Source organism: Primulina huaijiensis, chromosome 11, assembly GCF_012295235.1.
Source record: "Primulina huaijiensis isolate GDHJ02 chromosome 11, ASM1229523v2, whole genome shotgun sequence".
NCBI lineage: Eukaryota > Viridiplantae > Streptophyta > Magnoliopsida > Lamiales > Gesneriaceae > Primulina > Primulina huaijiensis.
The window spans coordinates 1,514,514-1,534,635 of record NC_133316.1 but is presented as its reverse complement, the minus strand read 5'-3'; the positions used below and the strand labels follow the sequence as shown (position 1 = coordinate 1,534,635).

Genomic DNA, 20,122 nt, shown 5'->3' with positions numbered 1-20,122 from the left:
ACATTCTCTTGAATCGGAGCATCAAGGACGCACTTATGGCAGAGGAGAAATTTTTTAGCCGCCGACCAGTATGTTCTTGATATTATTGTTGATAGTTTTGATTTTTCTTCTCATACCTGATTGCTAGAATGGGCTAATCTTCTTTGCAGGTATACAATGACCTTGCCGATCACTGTGGAGTTCCTCAGTTGGCGAAGAAGTTGAACCAGGTATATTTGTTTGATTGAGCCCCAGTCATTTGTCTTTCATATCTATTTGATTTCTTGGCCTTGGCCATCAAATAGAGTTAAATAGCATTTCTAGTTAGTATTCTTGTGGAGCACGTAGAAGCTCTGTCCACATTTGGCAGTTTCTGGAATAATTGTTTAGTCCACTCTACCTTGGCATAGAATTTAGTTGGTTGACGTTCTCTCCTTCTCACTACGATTGTACTGGAGATTTCTTTTATTGTAATAGGTGTATGATATAATCTGTCTCCTTGTTATACAGATTCTGGTGCAGCATATCAAGACAATTCTTCCAGGGTTGAAGGCACGCATAAGTGCTGCTCTTGTCTCTGTTGCAAAAGAGCATGCAAGCTATGGAGAGATTACTGAATCTAAGGTTTTTTTTTTTTAAAACTCGTCTGTCTAATATTTCCTTGTTTGCTACTCTCTGAACTTTTATTGACTTACAGGCTGGCCAGGGACCACTATTGCTTAACATTCTTTCAAAATATTCTGAAGGTATATCTCCTCTAATTATCTTGTTCAGACATTACTTTGGATATTAATTTTTACGTTTATTTGTTGACCTGCGAATGAATCAAGCCATTCGTGAGCAGTTTGGCGTGGGGTTTGCATAGAGCTCATTTGTTGTTGATTTCATTGGCTTATTTTGCAAATGAGCCAATCGTGATTCATCAATGTTCCTTATTTGAATCGTTTGGTATACTGAACAATAAAAGTTTTTACATTTATCTCAAAGTTCATTTTATAATATAATATAATTCAATAAATAATTAAATATGTTGGTTACATAGCAGTTTATCTTCTTTCAGCATTTGCGGTTGTGGTCTAATATGTGATCAAGCATGAAAAGTCCAAGCTTGTCTTGCGTTTATTCATTTTCTGCCTTACCTGACATCTCATATTGATTGATTTATATTTGGTTGGAAACAGCATTTTCTTCGCTGATAGAAGGAAAAAATGAAGAAATGTCAACATACTAGTTGTCTGGCGGTAGAGCCAGGCATGCCTAAAGTAAAACATAAGTATATTGAATAAGTAGAAAAAAGTAAAGAAATTATAGTCACATCACTATTTTTAAATCAATCAATCAATCAATACCAGTTCGAGTTTAATGGAAATAAGGTCGCCATAATTTAAACCAGTTGAATACTAAATTCTATGTGCACCGAAACAGGTGGCTCAATATCCTGCAACATAGATGAATATTTGTTTCAAGTTTAGCGTGAAAAGTTTCATCCATTCTTTGTTATATCTCTTCCACCATGCTACTGTATGTATCGAAAAAACCAGAAGCTGATTGAGATACAATTGTTCTTTTTATATACAGACAGGCGTGGGAGGGGGAAATTGCTTTGTGAACATGTTTGCGAGCTGAAGATTCGATCCACTGGGTAAAAGTTTTATCGCGTCATCCTTGATTTTACTACGGATAAAGTGACAATCAATTTCTATATGTTTGGTGCGGTAATGGAAAATTGGTTTATTAGCCATATGAATGGTAGATTTGTTGTCACATAATACGCTAGCTGGTGTGGTCGAGAAAACTTGTAAGTCTTTGATGTATGGTAAACTAGGTGCAATTTTATGCAGTCAATTTATATAATAGTTATGTGGTGTTTGTTGTTCTTGTGCTTGTGTAAATTGTTGGTAGCGTGACATGTTTTCAAATAAAAAATTAAATTAATTTATGATATTCGACTTATAATCGAGGGAAAAAAAAAAAAAGAAATCTAATTCAATCCGAATAATGGGAAACTCTCTTGAGAAATCTATTACTCAATAAGCCATGGGATAATCAATCAAATGAAATATTATATACGTCTAATTCTATAATAACAAACATTTACGAATATTACCAAAAAAAAATATATTATTTTAATTATATAATTTATTAGTCAAACACATCACATGTGCGCTTTGTCCACTAATAAATATAATCTATACCATAATTCTAACTTGTAGGTGAAGATTTATCAACATTATAAAAATTCGACCATACCGACAAAATGACATTAATCGTGAATTAGGATCAAAATTGCCGCTAATTATCCAAACAAGTAACTTAATCCGTAATCCATGTTATCTCGAACTTACTCCTAAGTTCGCATGTGATCTTTGTTATTTGATTATGTTTTTGCGAGTACTATCAAAGCAGCCTGTAATTACTTGTGTAAAATCACCAAACAAGAACAACAAGCTCTCCTAGCTAGTCATATGCTACTTAATCTCTTTAGAATTTCTCCAAGTTTTCTATCTTAATTGAAAACAATTAGCTAAAATCATTGGCCTAAATATAACATTTACCAACTTCAATGTCTAAGGAATATTTCCTTTTTCCTTTCATAAAGTTTCCGAAATACCAAAATGATGGAACCTCTTAGTTGCGTGTAATTTCTACTTGATGATGTATCCTGTCATAAAATATAGTGGGAGATTGTGTTTACTAATTACCTTGATTAGTGAAGAAGGGGATCGACAAATCTTGCTAATTACTTTCAAAGCAAATCTTATCTAAATCCATTATTCATTGTACCAATGGGATAATAATTAATCCTCTTTTTCTTAATATGATTGTTAATTCCCTTAAGAGAAGTAATTCACCAAATTTTCCCCAAAAGTTATAATTATTGGAGGCTATAAATTGTAATGATAACTCACCTTTCAATTATACCAAGTGTTTCAAGCTCAATCACTTCTTAATTAACATAATATTAGCAATGCATAATATTTCTCCTATATATGACTTTAATAATCAAATTATAATGTATTAATTTTTATCCTAGAGATTAATTAAAGTTAAACCTCATATAGAATATGATAACTAGTTTTTGATATGTTTGATGAAAATGTCTATTAACCAACTAACTTCATATTCTACCATTTTCTTTCCATCTCATATTTTCTCCAATTATTTCAATTTTCTTTCCATCTCATAATCTGTTCTATCATTTCAACATAAAAAATTGAAAATTTTCATTTTATGTTTTTAAAAAACAAATTTTTTTTTTAATTTTTACAATCCATTTGATAGATACACTAGAGTGCCATACTCAGAAAAGAAATCTAAGATAAGATTACAATCCATTTGATAGATACACTAGCTAGAGTGCCATACTACAGGCATACCTATGTACATATATAACACATAATTTATACTATATTATTAAGTGTGAGATCCTTAGAGTAATTATCTTAGAGGACATCAAAATATTTAATTTCATAATTACCTTTCTTACCATAATAAAAACCTCATCAAGTCACTCCATATTTTACATAGAAAAAAATCTAAATAAAACTTTACTTTTAAATTGAACAACTCTTCTAAATTGAAAATATCGTAAAGTTTTTTCTATAATTATCGACGAATTAAAGTGAAATTTGACAAATTATCAAAAGATTAAAATGTTATTTCAATTATTGTAATTAAAAAAAATAAAAACAAAAGTGTCTTTGTTGAAATTAAAAAAAAAATTGTAATATTAGTATCACATAAAAGAAATTTTGAAAAAAAAAAACAAAAACGACACTATTTTTATATCTATTATAAAGATTCTTAATAATAATAATAGTAATAGATGATTTTATTTTTGATCAAGTAGCATTTAACAGCGGTATAAAATTAATGAATTTTAGATAATCAGACATAAAACTTTTCGCATACGACATCATAGGAAAACATGCCCCATACTTGGTACTAAAGTGATAGGAAACACGTCTTAAATTTGCAATTTTAGTATCAAATTAGCTACAAAATCAACTATTTAATTTTACATATTGTTTTTACATTTTTTTTTTGTATATTTGAAACCAAAAGTGCAATTTTATCTTTTTAAATCGAAATTTTAATTTTTTGAAAATAATAAAAAGAAAAGAAAATTTATTATAATGAATATATAACACGAATTTCTATCTCGTAGTTGAGTTTTTGTAAGATAATATGATAAAACCATCGTTGGTAACTTCAATGCGTGCCCCACATGATTTTGGATGGACAAGATTCATACATATATGTGATTTTAAAAAAATTAGTGGACCCCATGTATGTGTAGCTAAATTTGAGCCCTTGATTCTATCATGAGATATTGCTCTTATATGTAGGATGGAATGAACCTAAATCACATGTTGGAAAAAATAAATAACAATAAAAATATGAGTTTTCAAAAACAAAGCCCAGCATGAAGCCCAATTACAGATTTCAAGGTTAAAATCTTGAGTTGTTTTTAGATTAGATGCCACATTAACATTTTAAATATAATGAAACGCAATGTACATAATAGTTAATAAATTTTAAAAAAAATCAAATCACTGTAAAAAAAAATAATATTATGGAATTTTATTTTATGTTAAAAATTGTCTATATTAAAATTTAAACAAAAATATTCAGCTTCCAAAACTATATTGCATTTAAATGATAATAAACTTAATAACACAAAAATTATCTGATTCGATCTATTAAAAAATATTTATTATTTTTATCTCTCCCGAATTCATTTAATAATTCATTTGAAGAATAGTTTATTTTTAGAATTAAGTTTTCTTTCTTTCCTTTTTTTTTAAAAAAAAAATATTGTTTTCCATTTTTAAAATAAAAAAAATTGGTATCCAAATTGTCTAAAAATAAAAGAAAAATAAAATTTGGTTAGCAATTTCTTGCGCAGTAAGAGAACCACACAAATCTCACTTGAGATTCGTTTCAAACCCTATTTAACTGTGACCCGCCCATCAATTGTTTAATCACACAAAGTATTCAGCTTTAGGTTTTCAAATTTTAACTATCGATTCTAAAAAAAAAAAAAAAAAATTTAACTAACTTAGTGATACATTGAATCGATCACCTAATTCTTGATCGATCACATGGCGGAAGAGCAAGCGGCGGCGGCAGCGCCTGTTGGCAATTCGTCGGCGGCGACGCCGTTATGTCACTCTGTCATACCTATAGTGAACAAGCTGCAGGATATATTTGCGCAAGTCGGCAGCCAGTCAATGATCGAATTGCCGCAGGTGGCGGTGGTCGGTAGCCAGAGCAGCGGCAAATCCAGTGTGTTGGAGGCGCTGGTGGGCCGCGATTTCCTGCCTCGCGGCAATGATATCTGCACTCGACGCCCTCTTGTGCTGCAACTGCAGCAGACTAAGAAGAAGACAGATGGAGCGGACGAGGAATGGGGGGAGTTCTTGCATTTGCCGGGGAAGAAGTTCTTTGATTTTAATGAAATCCGGAAGGAGATTCAGGTTTTTCCATTATTGTGTGGGTTTTTTTATGGTGCGATGTTTTTAAATTCGAATTCGATCACTGTATTGTGTTAGTGTTATCAGATAATCTTCACGTGTATGTTTATTTATGCGAAATTGAAGTTGATAGCTAAATTCATTTTTCTCCCCGGAGGTTTAGATGACGTTGGGAAACAGTTAGCTTCCTTTTTGTCCATTCTCTATCTTTGAACTAATTGGTAAAATTATGCTCGACCATCTATGTAGATATAAATATGGGACTTTAAATCAGTATCTGTCAGTGGGTTGGGTGGTGGTTTTGACTTGCTTTATTTCTAGGAATCAAATAGACGACTTACAATTTTATTCCATGAAGATCAATGTGAGCATCGGTTGTACAATTGCTGCCTTTTTCTGCCTATTTTTTTGGTCTGTGGTGCCTGATCAATTCTTGTCTTGGTTTTTGTTGTTATGGGGTTGAGGGTTGCATTGGTTGTCACCTAGCTTTTCAGAAGGGTTACTTATTGGTGTTTTTGATTAGACATCTGGGTTTGACCACATGCAATGTTCTTTCTGGCTCTGTTTGGATTTATGGATTTGAGCGATATGGTTTTAAAATATACCATTTGTATTCATTGTGTAGGTTTGGCGGTAAAAATATTGAGAATTTGTGCACCTTTGAAATCTAATTCATATTCGGATTAATTTGATATTCCCTTCAAAAGTTGTTATTTCAAATCCACTGATTTTCAAATAAATTCTTTCAAAATACCTTTGCCAGATCCAGATGGTGATGTGGATTGACCAAATAAAGCAAATTTAGGTTACATTTTCATAGTTAATTGAGTTATTTAAAAATTTAGGATTCTAGTACAATGTCGACCTTGTTTGCAAAAGGTCATGGCATCTTGTTAGCTTGTTTCATGGTTTCCACCGCGCCACCTAAATCTTTATGCTATTCTCTTTGCTTTGATTTCTAGGATCTTCCTTTATTCGCCACTTATTTTCCTACACCTTTCTTGTTGATTATCTTTGGATTTGACTGTTGAAATTTTATTTAGGCTGATACAGAGAGAGAAGCAGGGAGAAACAAGGGTGTTTCAGACAAACAGATTCGTTTAAAGATTTTTTCACCAAATGTTCTTGACATAACTCTTGTGGATCTACCAGGACTAACAAAAGTTCCTGTTGGTGACCAGCCTTCTGATATTGAAGCTCGCATTAGAACTATGATAATGTCATACATTAAAATTCAAAGTTGTTTGATACTGGCTGTATCGCCTGCAAATTCGGATCTAGCAAACTCAGATGCCCTTCAGATGGCTGGAATTGCTGATCCTGATGGTTGGTTATGTTCTTAATCTATTCATTTTTCAGAAAAGTTTATTACCAAAGTCATATCTATAAACAGAAAAATGCTCTGTTTTGGACTCTAAAGCTTATCTGTGAGATTTTTGCCTGCAGGTAATAGAACTATTGGTGTAATTACGAAGGTGAGGAGTTTTAAGTACCTAATTCTTGTGTGTACTAGGCATTTTTTCTAAGATATTCTAACTTTGGTTCTTCAGTTGGATATTATGGACAGAGGTACTGATGCCCGCAACTTTTTGCTTGGAAAAGTGATTCCTCTTCAGCTCGGTTATGTAGGTGTTGTGAATCGTAGTCAAGAGGTAATACATAAATTTCAGAAAGATGCAAATGATGCCTGCATATTATAGAGAATGCTACCTTGACATTTGATTGGGTGACGAGCTTGAATTTTTCCTTTTTTGTTTAGTTATTAAAATGCTATTTTCAGATTTTATATTTTGGTTGTTTGAACTTTTGGACTGTCAGAAAGCTTTCAGTCTGAAGGTTTATATCTTCTTATTATTAATTCTTTTCTATGGTAATGAGTTCATGAATATTTCAGTAGTTGACTAGTCATGCCTTTGCAATTGACTATGGTATGAAAATAATAATGCACGCCGTTCAACACACATTAGGAAGTGTTTGTGTTACTTTATATTCTGTTGACTGCATTGGTACCTCTTCTTGATAGATGGGAATCGATGCTGTATGAAAAGTTCTCAATAAATTTCAATGCGATTTCTTTGACGGAGTTATTTTTATCATTAAACAGGACATTCTCTTGAATCGGAGCATCAAGGATGCACTTATGGCAGAGGAGAAATTTTTTCGCAGCCGACCAGTATGTTCTTGATATTGTTGTTGATAGTTTTGATTTTTCTTCTCTTACCTGATTGCTTGAATGGGCTAATCTTCTTTGCAGGTATACAATGACCTTGCCGATCGCTGTGGAGTTCCTCAGTTGGCCAAGAAGTTGAACCAGGTATATTTGTTTGATTGAGCCCCAGTCATTTGTCTTTCAAATCTATTTGATTTCTTGGCCTTGGTCATCAAGTAGAGTTAAATAGCATTTCTAGTTAGTATTCTTGTGAAGCACATAGAAGCTCTGTCCACATTTGGCAGTTTCTGGAATAATTGTTTAGTCCACTCTACCTTGGCATAGAATTTAGTTGGTTGACGTTCTCTCCTTCTCACTACGATTGTACTGGAGATTTCTTTTATTGTAATAGGTGTATGATATAATCTGTCTCCTTGTTATACAGATTCTGGTGCAGCATATCAAGACAATTCTTCCAGGGTTGAAGGCACGCATAAGTGCTGCTCTTGTTTCTGTTGCAAAGGAGCATGCAAGCTATGGAGAGATTACTGAATCTAAGGTTTTTTTAAAAAAACTCGTCTGTCTATATTTCCTTGTTTGCTACTCTCTGAACTTTTATTGACTTACAGGCTGGCCAGGGACCACTATTGCTTAACATTCTTTCAAAATATTCTGAAGGTATATCTCCTCTAATTATCTTGTTCAGACATTACTTTGGATATTAATTTTTACGTTTATTTGTTGACCTGCGAATGAATCAAGCCATTCGTGAGCAGTTTGGCGTGGGGTTTGCATAGAGCTCATTTGTTGTTGATTTCATTGGCTTATTTTGCAAATGAGCCAATCGTGATTCATCAATGTTCCTTATTTGAATCGCTTGGTAATTGGTATACTGAACGATAAAAGTTTTTACATTTATCTCAAAGTTCATTTTATATCATAATATAATTCAATAAATAATTAAATATGTTGGTTACATAGCAGTTTATCTTCTTTCAGCATTTGCAGTTGTGGTCTAATATGTGATCAAGCATGAAAAGTCCAAGCTTGTCTTGCGTTTATTCATTTTCTGCCTTACCTGACATCTCATATTGATTGATTTATTTTTTGTTGGAAACAGCATTTTCTTCGATGATAGAAGGAAAAAATGAAGAAATGTCAACATCCGAGTTGTCTGGCGGGGCAAGAATCCATTACATTTTCCAAAACATATTTGTGAAGTGCTTAGAGGTTTGTGCTCTTGATTAGAATGTTGTGGATATGCTTTCTAAAATTGTGTATTGTAGGTCTGTCTGTTTTAAATATCTCACTAGTGTAAAATATTGTACTGATGATCTATTTTTAAATATCTCACTGGTGAAAAATTTTACACTGTTTATGAATATAAATATATAATCCGTCCTTTGGTTCTGTAGAACAAAGAAGTTTTTCTCACTGGGGCAACTGTAAGTGTTTTGTTGGGTAAGAAAAAGGCAGATTATTGAGTGAATAAAGCCATGTCAAATGTTGAGTTGCCCTATGTTCATTCCTGCATGATCTTAAAGTGGGATAATTTTAGCCCTTAGTTGAATACTGCTTTCTTGACCAAGGCTTACTTGGTCTTTTTAAGTGAAAATATTTGTTAAACTCTTCTCATGGCCAGTAATTTGTTGAGCTTTGGAATTCTTGAAGATGTTAAATTGATTGTTAGATCAAACTTTGTTAACATTATCCCTTTCTACAGGACGTGGATCCATGTGCTGGTTTAACAGATGATGACATCCACACTGCCATTCAAAATGCAACGGGTCCCAAATCTGCATTGTTTGTGCCAGAAGTAAGTCTCATCTGTGTCTTTTCCCTTTTTTTCTAAAAAAAAAAGAAAATGTAAGATCATTTATTTAGCATTTGGCCTTCCACTACAAACATGTAGGTTCCCTTTGAAGTTCTTATTCGGAGACAAATAGCTCGCCTGCTGGATCCAAGTCTTCAGTGTGCTAGATTTATTTACGATGAGCTAATCAAGGTGCTTGCTTTTATAAATCCTATCGTTATTTATAAATGTGCTTTATCTTTGCTAGGGACATTAACACAGTTTGCTTTTTCAGATGAGCCATCGCTGTATGGTTAATGAATTGCAGCGTTTTCCGGTTCTCAGAAAGCGTATGGATGAGGTTGTTGGAAATTTTTTGAGAGAAGGTCTTGAACCATCGGAGACAATGATAGGACACATTGTGGAAATGGAGGTAATATGCAAATTTGATGCTCCATAAATTGTTTCTTTTCTTCCACATTATTTCTGAATCCTAGACCATTGGATTTGCATAGCAATCTTGGAGCATTGCGAGCCAAATGTTTAAAAATATCAGAGTCCGCAATCTTATAATTGCTTCTCTATATCACTTTTACTATTGTTGCTATTATTATCTTTTGAACTTACAAATTTGAGAATGCTTCACGTTTATATGATTAAACAACTCACAGTAATGTAGCATTAATTTCTTATTAGGGCGAAGTACATGTCTTTACATTAGATCCCTTGTGTTCAATAATTTAATGATTTATCTGTATCCAAACCGGTGCAACTCATGCAGAGGGATGGCAGGTAGCTACATCAGGCAACAGAAATTATGTTTTATACGTGAACCTGATCCCCCGTTAATATTTTCTGACACATATTTCAACCACCATCCTCAAATATACCTTGGTGCTCTTTGCTTTTTCATCATTATATACTAGATACATCATCATTTGCCTTAAATTTCCTTGCAAGTGTTTTTTATGGGTTAAAAATTGTTTATTCTTGGATTGGGATTCTTTTTCTCTGTTCTCTAGATGGATTACATAAACACTTCCCATGCAAATTTTATTGGTGGGAATAAAGCTTTGGAGACCGCATTGCAACAGAACAAGTCGTCGAAGTTTGCTGCTCCAGTTCCCAGGCAAAAGGTAAAAAACGTGCACTTGCTGCACTTTGTAAGTTACATTTCTGTCTAGGTTGTTAACAAAGGTATGCTCATCAATTCTTGATTTGGATTTATTAATTAGGATGCGGTAGAGTTAGAGAAAGTACCAAATTCAGAAAAAAACGTAAAGTCTCGTGCTATTCTTTCTCGACTGGTGAATGGCATTGTTCCTGAGCAGGTAAGTTTACTTGGTAATAGCATCCCAGGTAAATCCTGTACTTTAATTTTTCCAGCTATTCCGTTGATTAATCATGTTGCTGTTCTTCATGGCAAAAAGGGCATTCGACCAGTTGCAGATGTTGAAAAAACTGCACCATCTGGTAATTCTTGTGATTTTTCTTTCATAAAAATGATTATGAAGCTAGCATTAAATTCTGCCAGTATATAACTCTTCCAAGAGGGAAATTGAGAAAATATGATTGGTTTAAGTTTTACTTCACCATGACATACAGTTGTATCAAATTAAATCAAAGAGATTACAATAAAAGGTCAAAAATTAAGTCAGTCATCAGTGGCTTATTTTTCATTAAACCACCTTTTAGGTCTATAATCTATATGATGTTGTTTGTGCTTGTAACCACTTATTTAACTGACCAATTGACTGCTTGGTCGGTGAGGGTTTGACACACACCATCTGTTTATAATCACCCTATCTTGAAAGAACATACTGGAAAAGGAACTTAGACCCGACCTTCCATTCTACGAGAGTGGAAGAACTATTAAACTGTAAAAACGAGTACTTCCTCTCCAAAAGCAAGCGGTTGGCTTGGCATCTTTGTTTCTATGACTAATGAAATATATGAAAAAATATAAATCCTGAATTTAATAATTTGAACGAGTTCTGAGTCGCTCTACCTTGATCATACATTTACAATTTATTTGCTTAACAAGTACAATGGTTCTCGCATGGGAGAAGTGAATTACTACCTGAAAGCCCTAATGACCATTATTTATGACTCACCAGTTAGCAATGCTGGTTCAACCTGGGGAATGTCTTCGATCTTTGGTGGGCATGACAATCGGACGTCTGTTGAAGATAATTCAACTAGCAAACCATTCAATGGACATGTTATGAACTTGGAGCAGAGTTTTTCGATGATTCATTTGAGAGAGGTATGTGGTATTCTGTTTAGCTGAGCTACATTCTGCTTTTAAAGCTTTATTTCTTCCTGCTTGCTGGCCTAACATATGTATTTCCTGTTCACTTAAAAAGCCCCCTACTGTATTAAGGCCCTCAGAAGCTCATTCAGATCATGAGACCATCGAGATTGCTGTTACCAAGCTGTTGTTGACATCATATTATGACATTGTCCGGAAGAACATTGAGGATTCAGTACCGAAAGCAATCATGCATTTTCTGGTAATTTATTTTTATCATTTTCTTTCAATTCTCTTTCTTTACTTGATTCTTACATCCCATGGACATTCTAACTTCACCAGTTGGCAATGATTTCCTTTTGTGCAATCATATAAGCCATTGTTTCTGACCAAATTCTAATCCCCACAAACCAGTTGTCATATTTCAGCATTTTGACGATAAAGCTGTTCAATATTCTCTTTTTTTCCTTGGGCAAATTTTTGTAGCAGTTGATGGTGTTCAGATATTGACTTGTCCTCTTTTGTTATCTTAAATTGCATGCATATTTGTTTAATAATTATTTTATTATTGTTGGTATTGTAATGCAGGTAAACCACACCAAGCGGGAGCTCCACAATGTATTCATCAAAAAGCTTTACAGGTATGTTCTGTTTCTAAAAGCTTTGTATATTTTAATATGGTCGAAGAGATAAAAACCCAACAAGCAAAGTTAAGTTGATGTGTCAGCTTCATGTTTCAATTGATAGGTTATATCTAAAATCAGAATTATACACAGGCTAGCAGAGAGAGGCTTGAGTGCCTTAGTTGGAAACTATGTTACTTCATTTCTGTCTCATCACACTCTAGAATGAGTCAAAGGGATAGAAATAATAACTACTTTCCTTTCTTTTTACATTCATGTCACTAAGTTTTCTTATGTGTTCTTCTGTCCGAATAGAAAAACTACTTCGTTATCTTTGCTCGGTAACATTTATTGCTTGGCTTGAGTCCCTTACTTGTAATCTGTATTGCTTCATTCTAGTCTCGTCCTACTCAAGAGCGAGACAAAGGGTTAGAAATTACCACTAGTCTACTGCTTCTTCCTTTTACATCCATGTTTTACATGAAGTTTTCTTAACTGTGTTCTTCTTTCCAAAGAAAAGGCCACTTCATAATCTTTGCATGGTGTCATTTATTGACTGGCTTGAGTTTGAGAATTGTTCAATGTTTTACATTTTTTTCCCTGTCTGCAAGGGTATGAAGTGTCGACTATTATTTTAGCTAATCACAGTTAATGCTTTTCATAGTTTCCTCAACTGCCTAAATTTGGATTTTTGTATATTTTTTTTTATGTTTGGGGCAGAGACAACTTGCTCGAAGAGATGTTACAGGAGCCAGACGAGGTAGCAATGAAGAGAAAGCGTACCCGGGAGTCACTTCGGGTCCTGCAGCAAGCTTTCCGGGTAAGTGCCAGAATTTGAAGTGTTACAACATCCCTTGTTGACTTGTAGCACTAGCACCCCAAGAGCTTTCTTGAAATATTTGAATATTTCCTTCAGAAATGCCTCATCACATTTTTATTCTCTCTTGCCCCTTTATGGCCTTGTTTACTTTTATTTTCAATATTTGTGATGGTTGATCAAATTTTGTAATCCATAGAAAATGTCAGCTCATACATCCATGGCTCACACATCTTCAATTGATAGCTTTATTTTGCATAGTTTCTGTTTTTTGGTGCATTGAACATTCTCGGCATGGATTCTCATCCAGTCAGAGCTACGTCTAGCAACAGTTTGGCTTTTCCCAATCTCTGGGTAGAAAGTTAATGGTCATTGAGTTATTAACACAATCAAACCAGCCGTTACATCGCAATTCATAGTCATATGTATCTCTAACCTATCTGTGCTGTGTTTAATTAAAAGTTAGAATTCTGGTTCTTTTACTTCTCCCACTGGTGATGAAATTTTTTCCATGTTAGACGTTGGATGATTTACCACTTGAAGCTGAGTCAGTCGAAAGGGGATACAGCTTGAGCACTGACCCAACAGGCCTGCCAAGGATCCACGGGCTTCCCACCTCATCCTTTTATAACACTACCAGTGGTTCCACAGAATCATACTCCGCGTCTCCCAAAAACCCGAAGTCACGAAAGTCATCACATTCTGGGGAGCTCCACTCACCATTTTACGGTAATTCCGATTCCAATGGTGCTGGACGTAATTCTGTTACCTGTCTATATCATTCAGTTGACATCTAGATTGGCGAAGAATTCTTCCACTACCATCACCACATTCATTTCACGCCTACGTGCCATTATTCCGGAAAACGTGTAAATTCCTATGTTTTTGCGGTCTGGTACTTGGAGAGTCGCATTTCTTTCTATTAAATGAATACATAAGTGTTGTTGACCATTTGTTTTCCGACCCATATAGTATTTTTTTTGTTCTAGCAATGATCGGATTGTGATAATTGCAATGCTTAAAAATGCCTCAATGAAAATAGGAGATGTTGCTTCCCTCCTTATAAGGTTGTAGCAAATATTTGATCCTTTTTTTGGTCTGCTGTGAGAAATGTTCTCCCCTACTTGTATGACTATTGTTATATTTTTTGCCTACTTTGTTCTAAATTTTATGAATACTTAGATATTTAGCTAGACTAGAGTTGCATAAAGTAAATGTTAAATTAAATCATTATATTTCATTTAGAACAACCGACAGAGCAACATTATTCCCTAAATGAAATATATGATTTAATAAGTTAGATGCAGAAAGTAAAAGTTAGTTGTGGTAAACTAAAAGTTAGATGCAGAAAGTAAAAGTTAGTTGTTAAGTTAATTAAATTATATGTATTATTTAGAACAACCGACAGAACCACACTATTGTCTAAATAAACATATAACTTATATATATAGTATTGTAAATTTTGACAATTCTTGTTAATTAGCATATGTAACTAATTTGAAAAAAAACATATTTTTTTAATTTTAAAAAAAGATTTGGACTACTAAAATTTATTTCATATCTTTTTTATCATATTGTTTTCTTTTGTTATTTGTCATATTCGCTCAATAATGCATATATTTTATTATAATGTTCAATTATTACAATTTGTTTTGACAATCAATGATATGCAATTTTTTATTTACAGTGTTGTTTGATTATTATTTTCTTTCATGTAAATTGACAACAATTTCTACTGGATGTTTTTACTTTACTAGGCACCTTTAATTTATTAGACATTTATACTTGATAACATATAAACCACACATTATTATTAGGGATGAGCAAAATTTCGATTAAATCGAATTAATCGACCGAACCGAGTCGATTCGAAAATTCGGTGTTCAAATTAAAAAAATTCTGTTAATTCNTATTTACAGTGTTGTTTGATTATTATTTTCTTTCATGTAAATTGACAACAATTTCTACTGGATGTTTTTACTTTACTAGGCACCTTTAATTTATTAGACATTTATACTTGATAACATATAAACCACACATTATTATTAGGGATGAGCAAAATTTCGGTTAAATCGAATTAATCGACCGAACCGAGTCGATTCGAAAATTCGGTGTTCAAATTAAAAAAATTCTGATAATTCGGTTCGGTTACGATTTTCAAAATTTTGAAATCATCTAATCGAATTAACCGATAAAATAAATACTATTATTTAATAAATTTTTATTATTTATCAATTTTATTATATTTTTTAATTTTTACTTTTAAATTTTAAAACCAGCCCTAATTCTAAAGAAAAATCTGTGATGTATGTGATTTTATGTTTTTATGCATTTGTGTAGACTGTAGTGTTAAAAAATTACATATATAATTAAAATTAAATCACAAATTTTTTTAAAAACTAATCGGGTAATGCGATCATCAACCGAATTAAACGATTTTAATTTGGTTCGATTTTCATAAGTTATGAAAATTAATTCGGCCAGTTCGGTTATTGCTAAATATTTCGGTTCGATCCGATTATGACTAATTCGGTTTGGTCGGTAACAAAACAGATCGAATGCTCACCCCTAATTATTATAACAATCTATCATCACATAAAAAGTACTGATGAATTGATTTAAAAAAATATTGATTAAATGTTGTCATTTATTTGCAATTTATAATAATAATATTTTTACTGGCTCTTATGACACTTATTTTAATATTTCATATCAACTCATAAGTATAATTAGCACAATCAAATTACTAATGTCATATTGATATTACCTCAAGAAAAATAATATATTTAATTTTTCTAATTGTTTAAATATCTTAACGGGAACATTTGTGTACCCTTATCTTGAGAAAAATCATTGCATTTATAAAGTTTGAACGATAAATATAACTTTATAATATACATTTAATTTGAAAACTGAATTCATTGTATGACAAAAACTTCTTTAATTTCTATTTTTTTGTGTAACCAAAAAAAATTAATAATTTTTCTCTTTTATCTTCTCGAACTCACTGTAAAAAGTTATAAAAAAATATTTATATCTAGAAAAATATTTTTATTTATTGTTTTTCTTGTGTATATATTTTGTTATATGTAAACATATATTCTACTTCATTGTCTTAAATGTTATATATCTTTACATTATAATTTGTGTACATTGAAGATGAATAAGTTCATTTTGTAGTTTTTTATTACCTGGACTTAGGTTGATATATTAATATGTGATATACATAAATATAAGAATTTTTAAATTCAATTTATTCACAATGATTTTTCATAACAAAAACCAACTCAAAATAATAAAATTTAGGATTCATAATTATTTTAAATATGATATAAAAATAATATGTGGAGACTTTTTTTGACATTTTAGTTGCAAAATACAGAGATAAATGCATGTAGGTGCATTATTTCATTGTGGCAATTATAACTTTATTTAAATATATTATTTCACTCAAGGATCAAAATTTGTTTATTTCTTATTTTGATTATCGACAAATCCAATATTTCATTTAAATATTTTTGTTAATAATATTTACATGAGTTTTATTGTATATTTATCCAATTTAAAAGGGATAAATTATAATTCAATATATAATAATATTTGAAAACTGTAGAATGCTTCTAAATTTAAAAATCGAGTAACATGTAAGGGATTGATTCAAAACTAAAAGTTGATGCAACCTGTTTCTTCTAGCTTTACAAACGAATAATATAGGATCGAGCGTTTGTCGCTTTACCAAAAGCTATAATTGATGGTAACTATGCAAGTCAAATCTTTAATTAAATCATACAACAGCTCAAACGCCTACCCATCGTGGATAATTATTGTACCAAACAATCTATCTCCTAATAATTGCACCAATTGCAATGAATGAAAATCAAAGTCGCGATCTTGACTCTGATACCAATTGTAGCCTCAAGCGTTTACTGTTTTATTAAAACCTATAGATTATATATGGTAACAGTGCAAATCAAATATTTTAAATAGTACAACAGTTCAAGCACAACATTTTAATTACTCTACCCAACACGATCAATTATTGCACTCAACAAATAAGTTTATGAAAATAACCTTTTACTATATCATATGAATTTATAAGACATTTGAGTAGAATATATACTTGATATTCTACATAAGTAGTATGAAAAAAAATCATTTTTCATTTATTTGAAAATTTATATTTTAAAATAAAAAAATCAGAATATATGTCAAAGTACATCATTTTCTGATTCCGAATAACGATCACATTATTATTACGTTACAATGATAAATAAATTATTATTTTTGGTTTATCATCATAGTATTTATCTCAATAAACACATTTTCGAATGTAGGATGTTAAATTTAATATTGACATTAGATAATTATAGTATTAATTCTAACATTCTTTTTTTATTCTTCTCAAGATATTAATTTTTATATCTTCAAATATATTAATCTATTTATTATTTTATACAAAGTATAATAATTATTTGGTTAATTGATCACATTTAAGGTTAGATGTTTAGAAAAAATTCTAATATATCTTTAAAGACCAATAGATGATGAAATTAAATTTGAAATCAAGAGAAAAATTAAGAAAATGTAGAACACTACAGTGCATAAACTTTCGCTTTGTACAGTGACAAAGCATAAGGTAAGACCAAGTGAGATACTTATATATATGAGTCTCATTCAACTTAGTCTCATTATAATATTTTTATTAACTCACTTTGTCCTTCGTTTTTATTTAACTAACTTTGCAGTGTGACTCATTCAAGCATTAACTTTTTATTTTTTTAGTACATAGTGGCCTCCACTCTCACCGACTTCAATCTTTAGAAGTCGTTATTAGTAGTTTTAGGTAATAGACAATTATTTAGTTTTTATTTTCTGTCTTTTGATTAATTGTGTAATTTTTTATGTTTTACCTAATTCATTTTTAGAATTTTTGTTGAATTTTTATAATCATGATTAGAAGTGTTGCACGCAAACAATATAAAATTAATATATTTTAAAATGTTAATATTGAAGTGTCGAATAAATGTATTAAATCATTATTTAAGAACTTTTAGAAAAACAATATACATCATAATTCAGATTTAAAGATTAACATACAAATAAAGAATTGCGATGAATATCTTATAAAATAAATGGTGTTAGCCCAAAAAGATTAAATATGATTATTGTAAATGAATTTTTCTTAATTAATTATAAAATTTTCAGCAAATGCGCCGAATTAATTAGAATATTTTCTAAATAGTATGTCGATAAATATTTTTTCATATAAGTCAGTGATTGAGTCATTATGAACATTTTAAAAAAATGTGTCTTTAGTTATAGTAACAGTGTCTTATAATTTAAAATATTAAATGAAACAAATTATCAAGATAAAAAATTAATTAAGAAATTCAAGAATATGTGATTACTCAATTAGTTTAATTGACACGCTATTTAGTTTTATGATTTAATAGATGTTAAATCCACAATCACTGAGTTTGACAAGAATTCTTGTAGAATAAAATACAATTAAAATAAATTACTTGATTGTATATGTAATAAAATTTTGTATATTTCATATATGTATGATTTATTTCATTTATAAGTTTGAAATTTTATATATTATGATATAAGATTTGTTATGCATCTTAACATCGATAAATTCATTAAAAATTTATTGGTTTATATTTTAATTCTTGTTACCACATAACTTTGGTTTCGCCCAGACTTTGTGTATTCGTTTGCTTGAATCTACTGTTTCACATCTTGCTAAGACTCAGAGCATGTCAAACATGAAATTAGATATTAATTTAAAGATATGATAATACTTATTTATTTCAATAAACATGCTTATTATTCATGATACTGATAAAAATAACTTAAAAATAATATGTTGACAAACATATTGTCAGGAATCCAAAAACACATTTCAAATGTCAACTTTGACACTCGATTTTCAGTGACTACCAAAATATCTGAACAACCTACAATTTATGGACAATATACTAACATCTTAATTTTAAAATCAAGATAATATTCTCCCTTTTACATGAGGAATTCGTAATTGAAAATCGACAATATTAGATATATAGATATTTAATATAAATTCATGTGAGCTCATTTAGGCCCACCTTTAAATGGATTGACAAAATTTCAACCCAACCTATTTAAATTGTTTGGTGGTGTTGGCCAATCGACGGACCCAACTCAAATTGATGGGTCTAATCACAACGATCATTTACCTTGTTTTATTCAAATAATTTATAAATATAAACCGCCAAAAAATGTTGGTTAAAATTTTTTTTATTTAAAGACGTAAATTCTAGCCAGCGGTTATAAGTAAAGAGATTTAAAAATTAAAAACTTTTTTTATAAAAATGATATATTATAATAAATTTTTTAACCGTAATTTATTAAAGTAATTTTAAATATAAACCTTTGTAAAAAAATATTTTTTTAACTCATAAGTTATAGCCAACATCACAAAAAATAAAATAAAATGACAAGGACATGAAAAAAATTTTAATAAGGCATCAAAAAAAATTCACAATTCAACAATGAACTATTTCTAAACTTTAATTAATTGAATTGGCATAATGAAAAGATAAATAAAAAAAATAAATCATTGGATTAAAAATAATATATTGTAATGTGGGTAGACAACAATAAAAGCAAGCAATTAATAGTAACATCATAATTTTAAAATCAAGATGATAATCTTCCCTTTATATGAGGAATTCATGATTGAAAAGCGATAATAATAGATATATTGATATTTAATACAAATTCGTCCGGGCTCATTTAGTCTCACCTTTAAATAAGTTGACAAAATTTCAACCCAACATACTTAAATTATTTGGCGATGTGGGCCAAATAGACAAACCCAACCCAAATTGAAAGGTCTAATCACAACGATTTTTTACCGTGTTTTATTCAAATATAATTTATAAATATAAACCACAAAAAATATTGGTTCAAATTTTTTTTATTTAAACACATAAATTCTAGCAAACTGTAACAATTAAAGAGATTTAAAAATTAGAATTTTTTTTTTT

At 30.8% G+C, this 20,122-nt stretch overlaps 2 protein-coding genes across 2 annotated transcripts; both read left to right on the top strand.

Moving 5' to 3' along the window:
* Positions 1–1,816, top strand: LOC140987537 (dynamin-related protein 3A-like). Its single transcript, XM_073456080.1, has 5 exons — positions 1–68; positions 150–209; positions 490–603; positions 677–725; positions 1,558–1,816. Exons 1-5 carry the CDS (start codon positions 36–38, stop codon positions 1,623–1,625), a joined length of 324 nt encoding a protein of 107 aa, XP_073312181.1. The 5' UTR covers positions 1–35; the 3' UTR covers positions 1,626–1,816.
* Positions 1,817–4,895: 3,079 nt separating this feature from the next.
* LOC140987635 (dynamin-related protein 3A-like) lies at positions 4,896–14,263 on the top strand. Its single transcript, XM_073456219.1, has 20 exons — positions 4,896–5,459; positions 6,500–6,782; positions 6,903–6,931; positions 7,007–7,108; positions 7,561–7,629; positions 7,711–7,770; positions 8,051–8,164; positions 8,235–8,283; positions 8,726–8,835; positions 9,329–9,421; positions 9,518–9,610; positions 9,693–9,830; positions 10,420–10,533; positions 10,633–10,728; positions 10,828–10,870; positions 11,515–11,663; positions 11,764–11,910; positions 12,237–12,289; positions 12,992–13,091; positions 13,607–14,263. Exons 1-20 carry the CDS (start codon positions 5,085–5,087, stop codon positions 13,883–13,885), a joined length of 2,496 nt encoding a protein of 831 aa, XP_073312320.1. The 5' UTR covers positions 4,896–5,084; the 3' UTR covers positions 13,886–14,263.
* The last annotated feature ends 5,859 nt before the right edge of the window (positions 14,264–20,122 follow it).

Coding starts and splice junctions, on each gene's coding strand:
- LOC140987537 (XM_073456080.1), top strand. CDS start 36: ATGGCAGAGGAGAAATTTTTTAGCCGCCGACCA. Junction 210..489: donor TGGCGAAGAAGTTGAACCAG/GTATATTTGTTT, acceptor CTTGTTATACAG/ATTCTGGTGCAGCATATCAA. Junction 604..676: donor GAGAGATTACTGAATCTAAG/GTTTTTTTTTTT, acceptor ATTGACTTACAG/GCTGGCCAGGGACCACTATT.
- LOC140987635 (XM_073456219.1), top strand. CDS start 5,085: ATGGCGGAAGAGCAAGCGGCGGCGGCAGCGCCTGTTGGCAATTCGTCG. Junction 5,460..6,499: donor AAATCCGGAAGGAGATTCAG/GTTTTTCCATTA, acceptor AATTTTATTTAG/GCTGATACAGAGAGAGAAGC. Junction 10,534..10,632: donor CTCCAGTTCCCAGGCAAAAG/GTAAAAAACGTG, acceptor TTTATTAATTAG/GATGCGGTAGAGTTAGAGAA.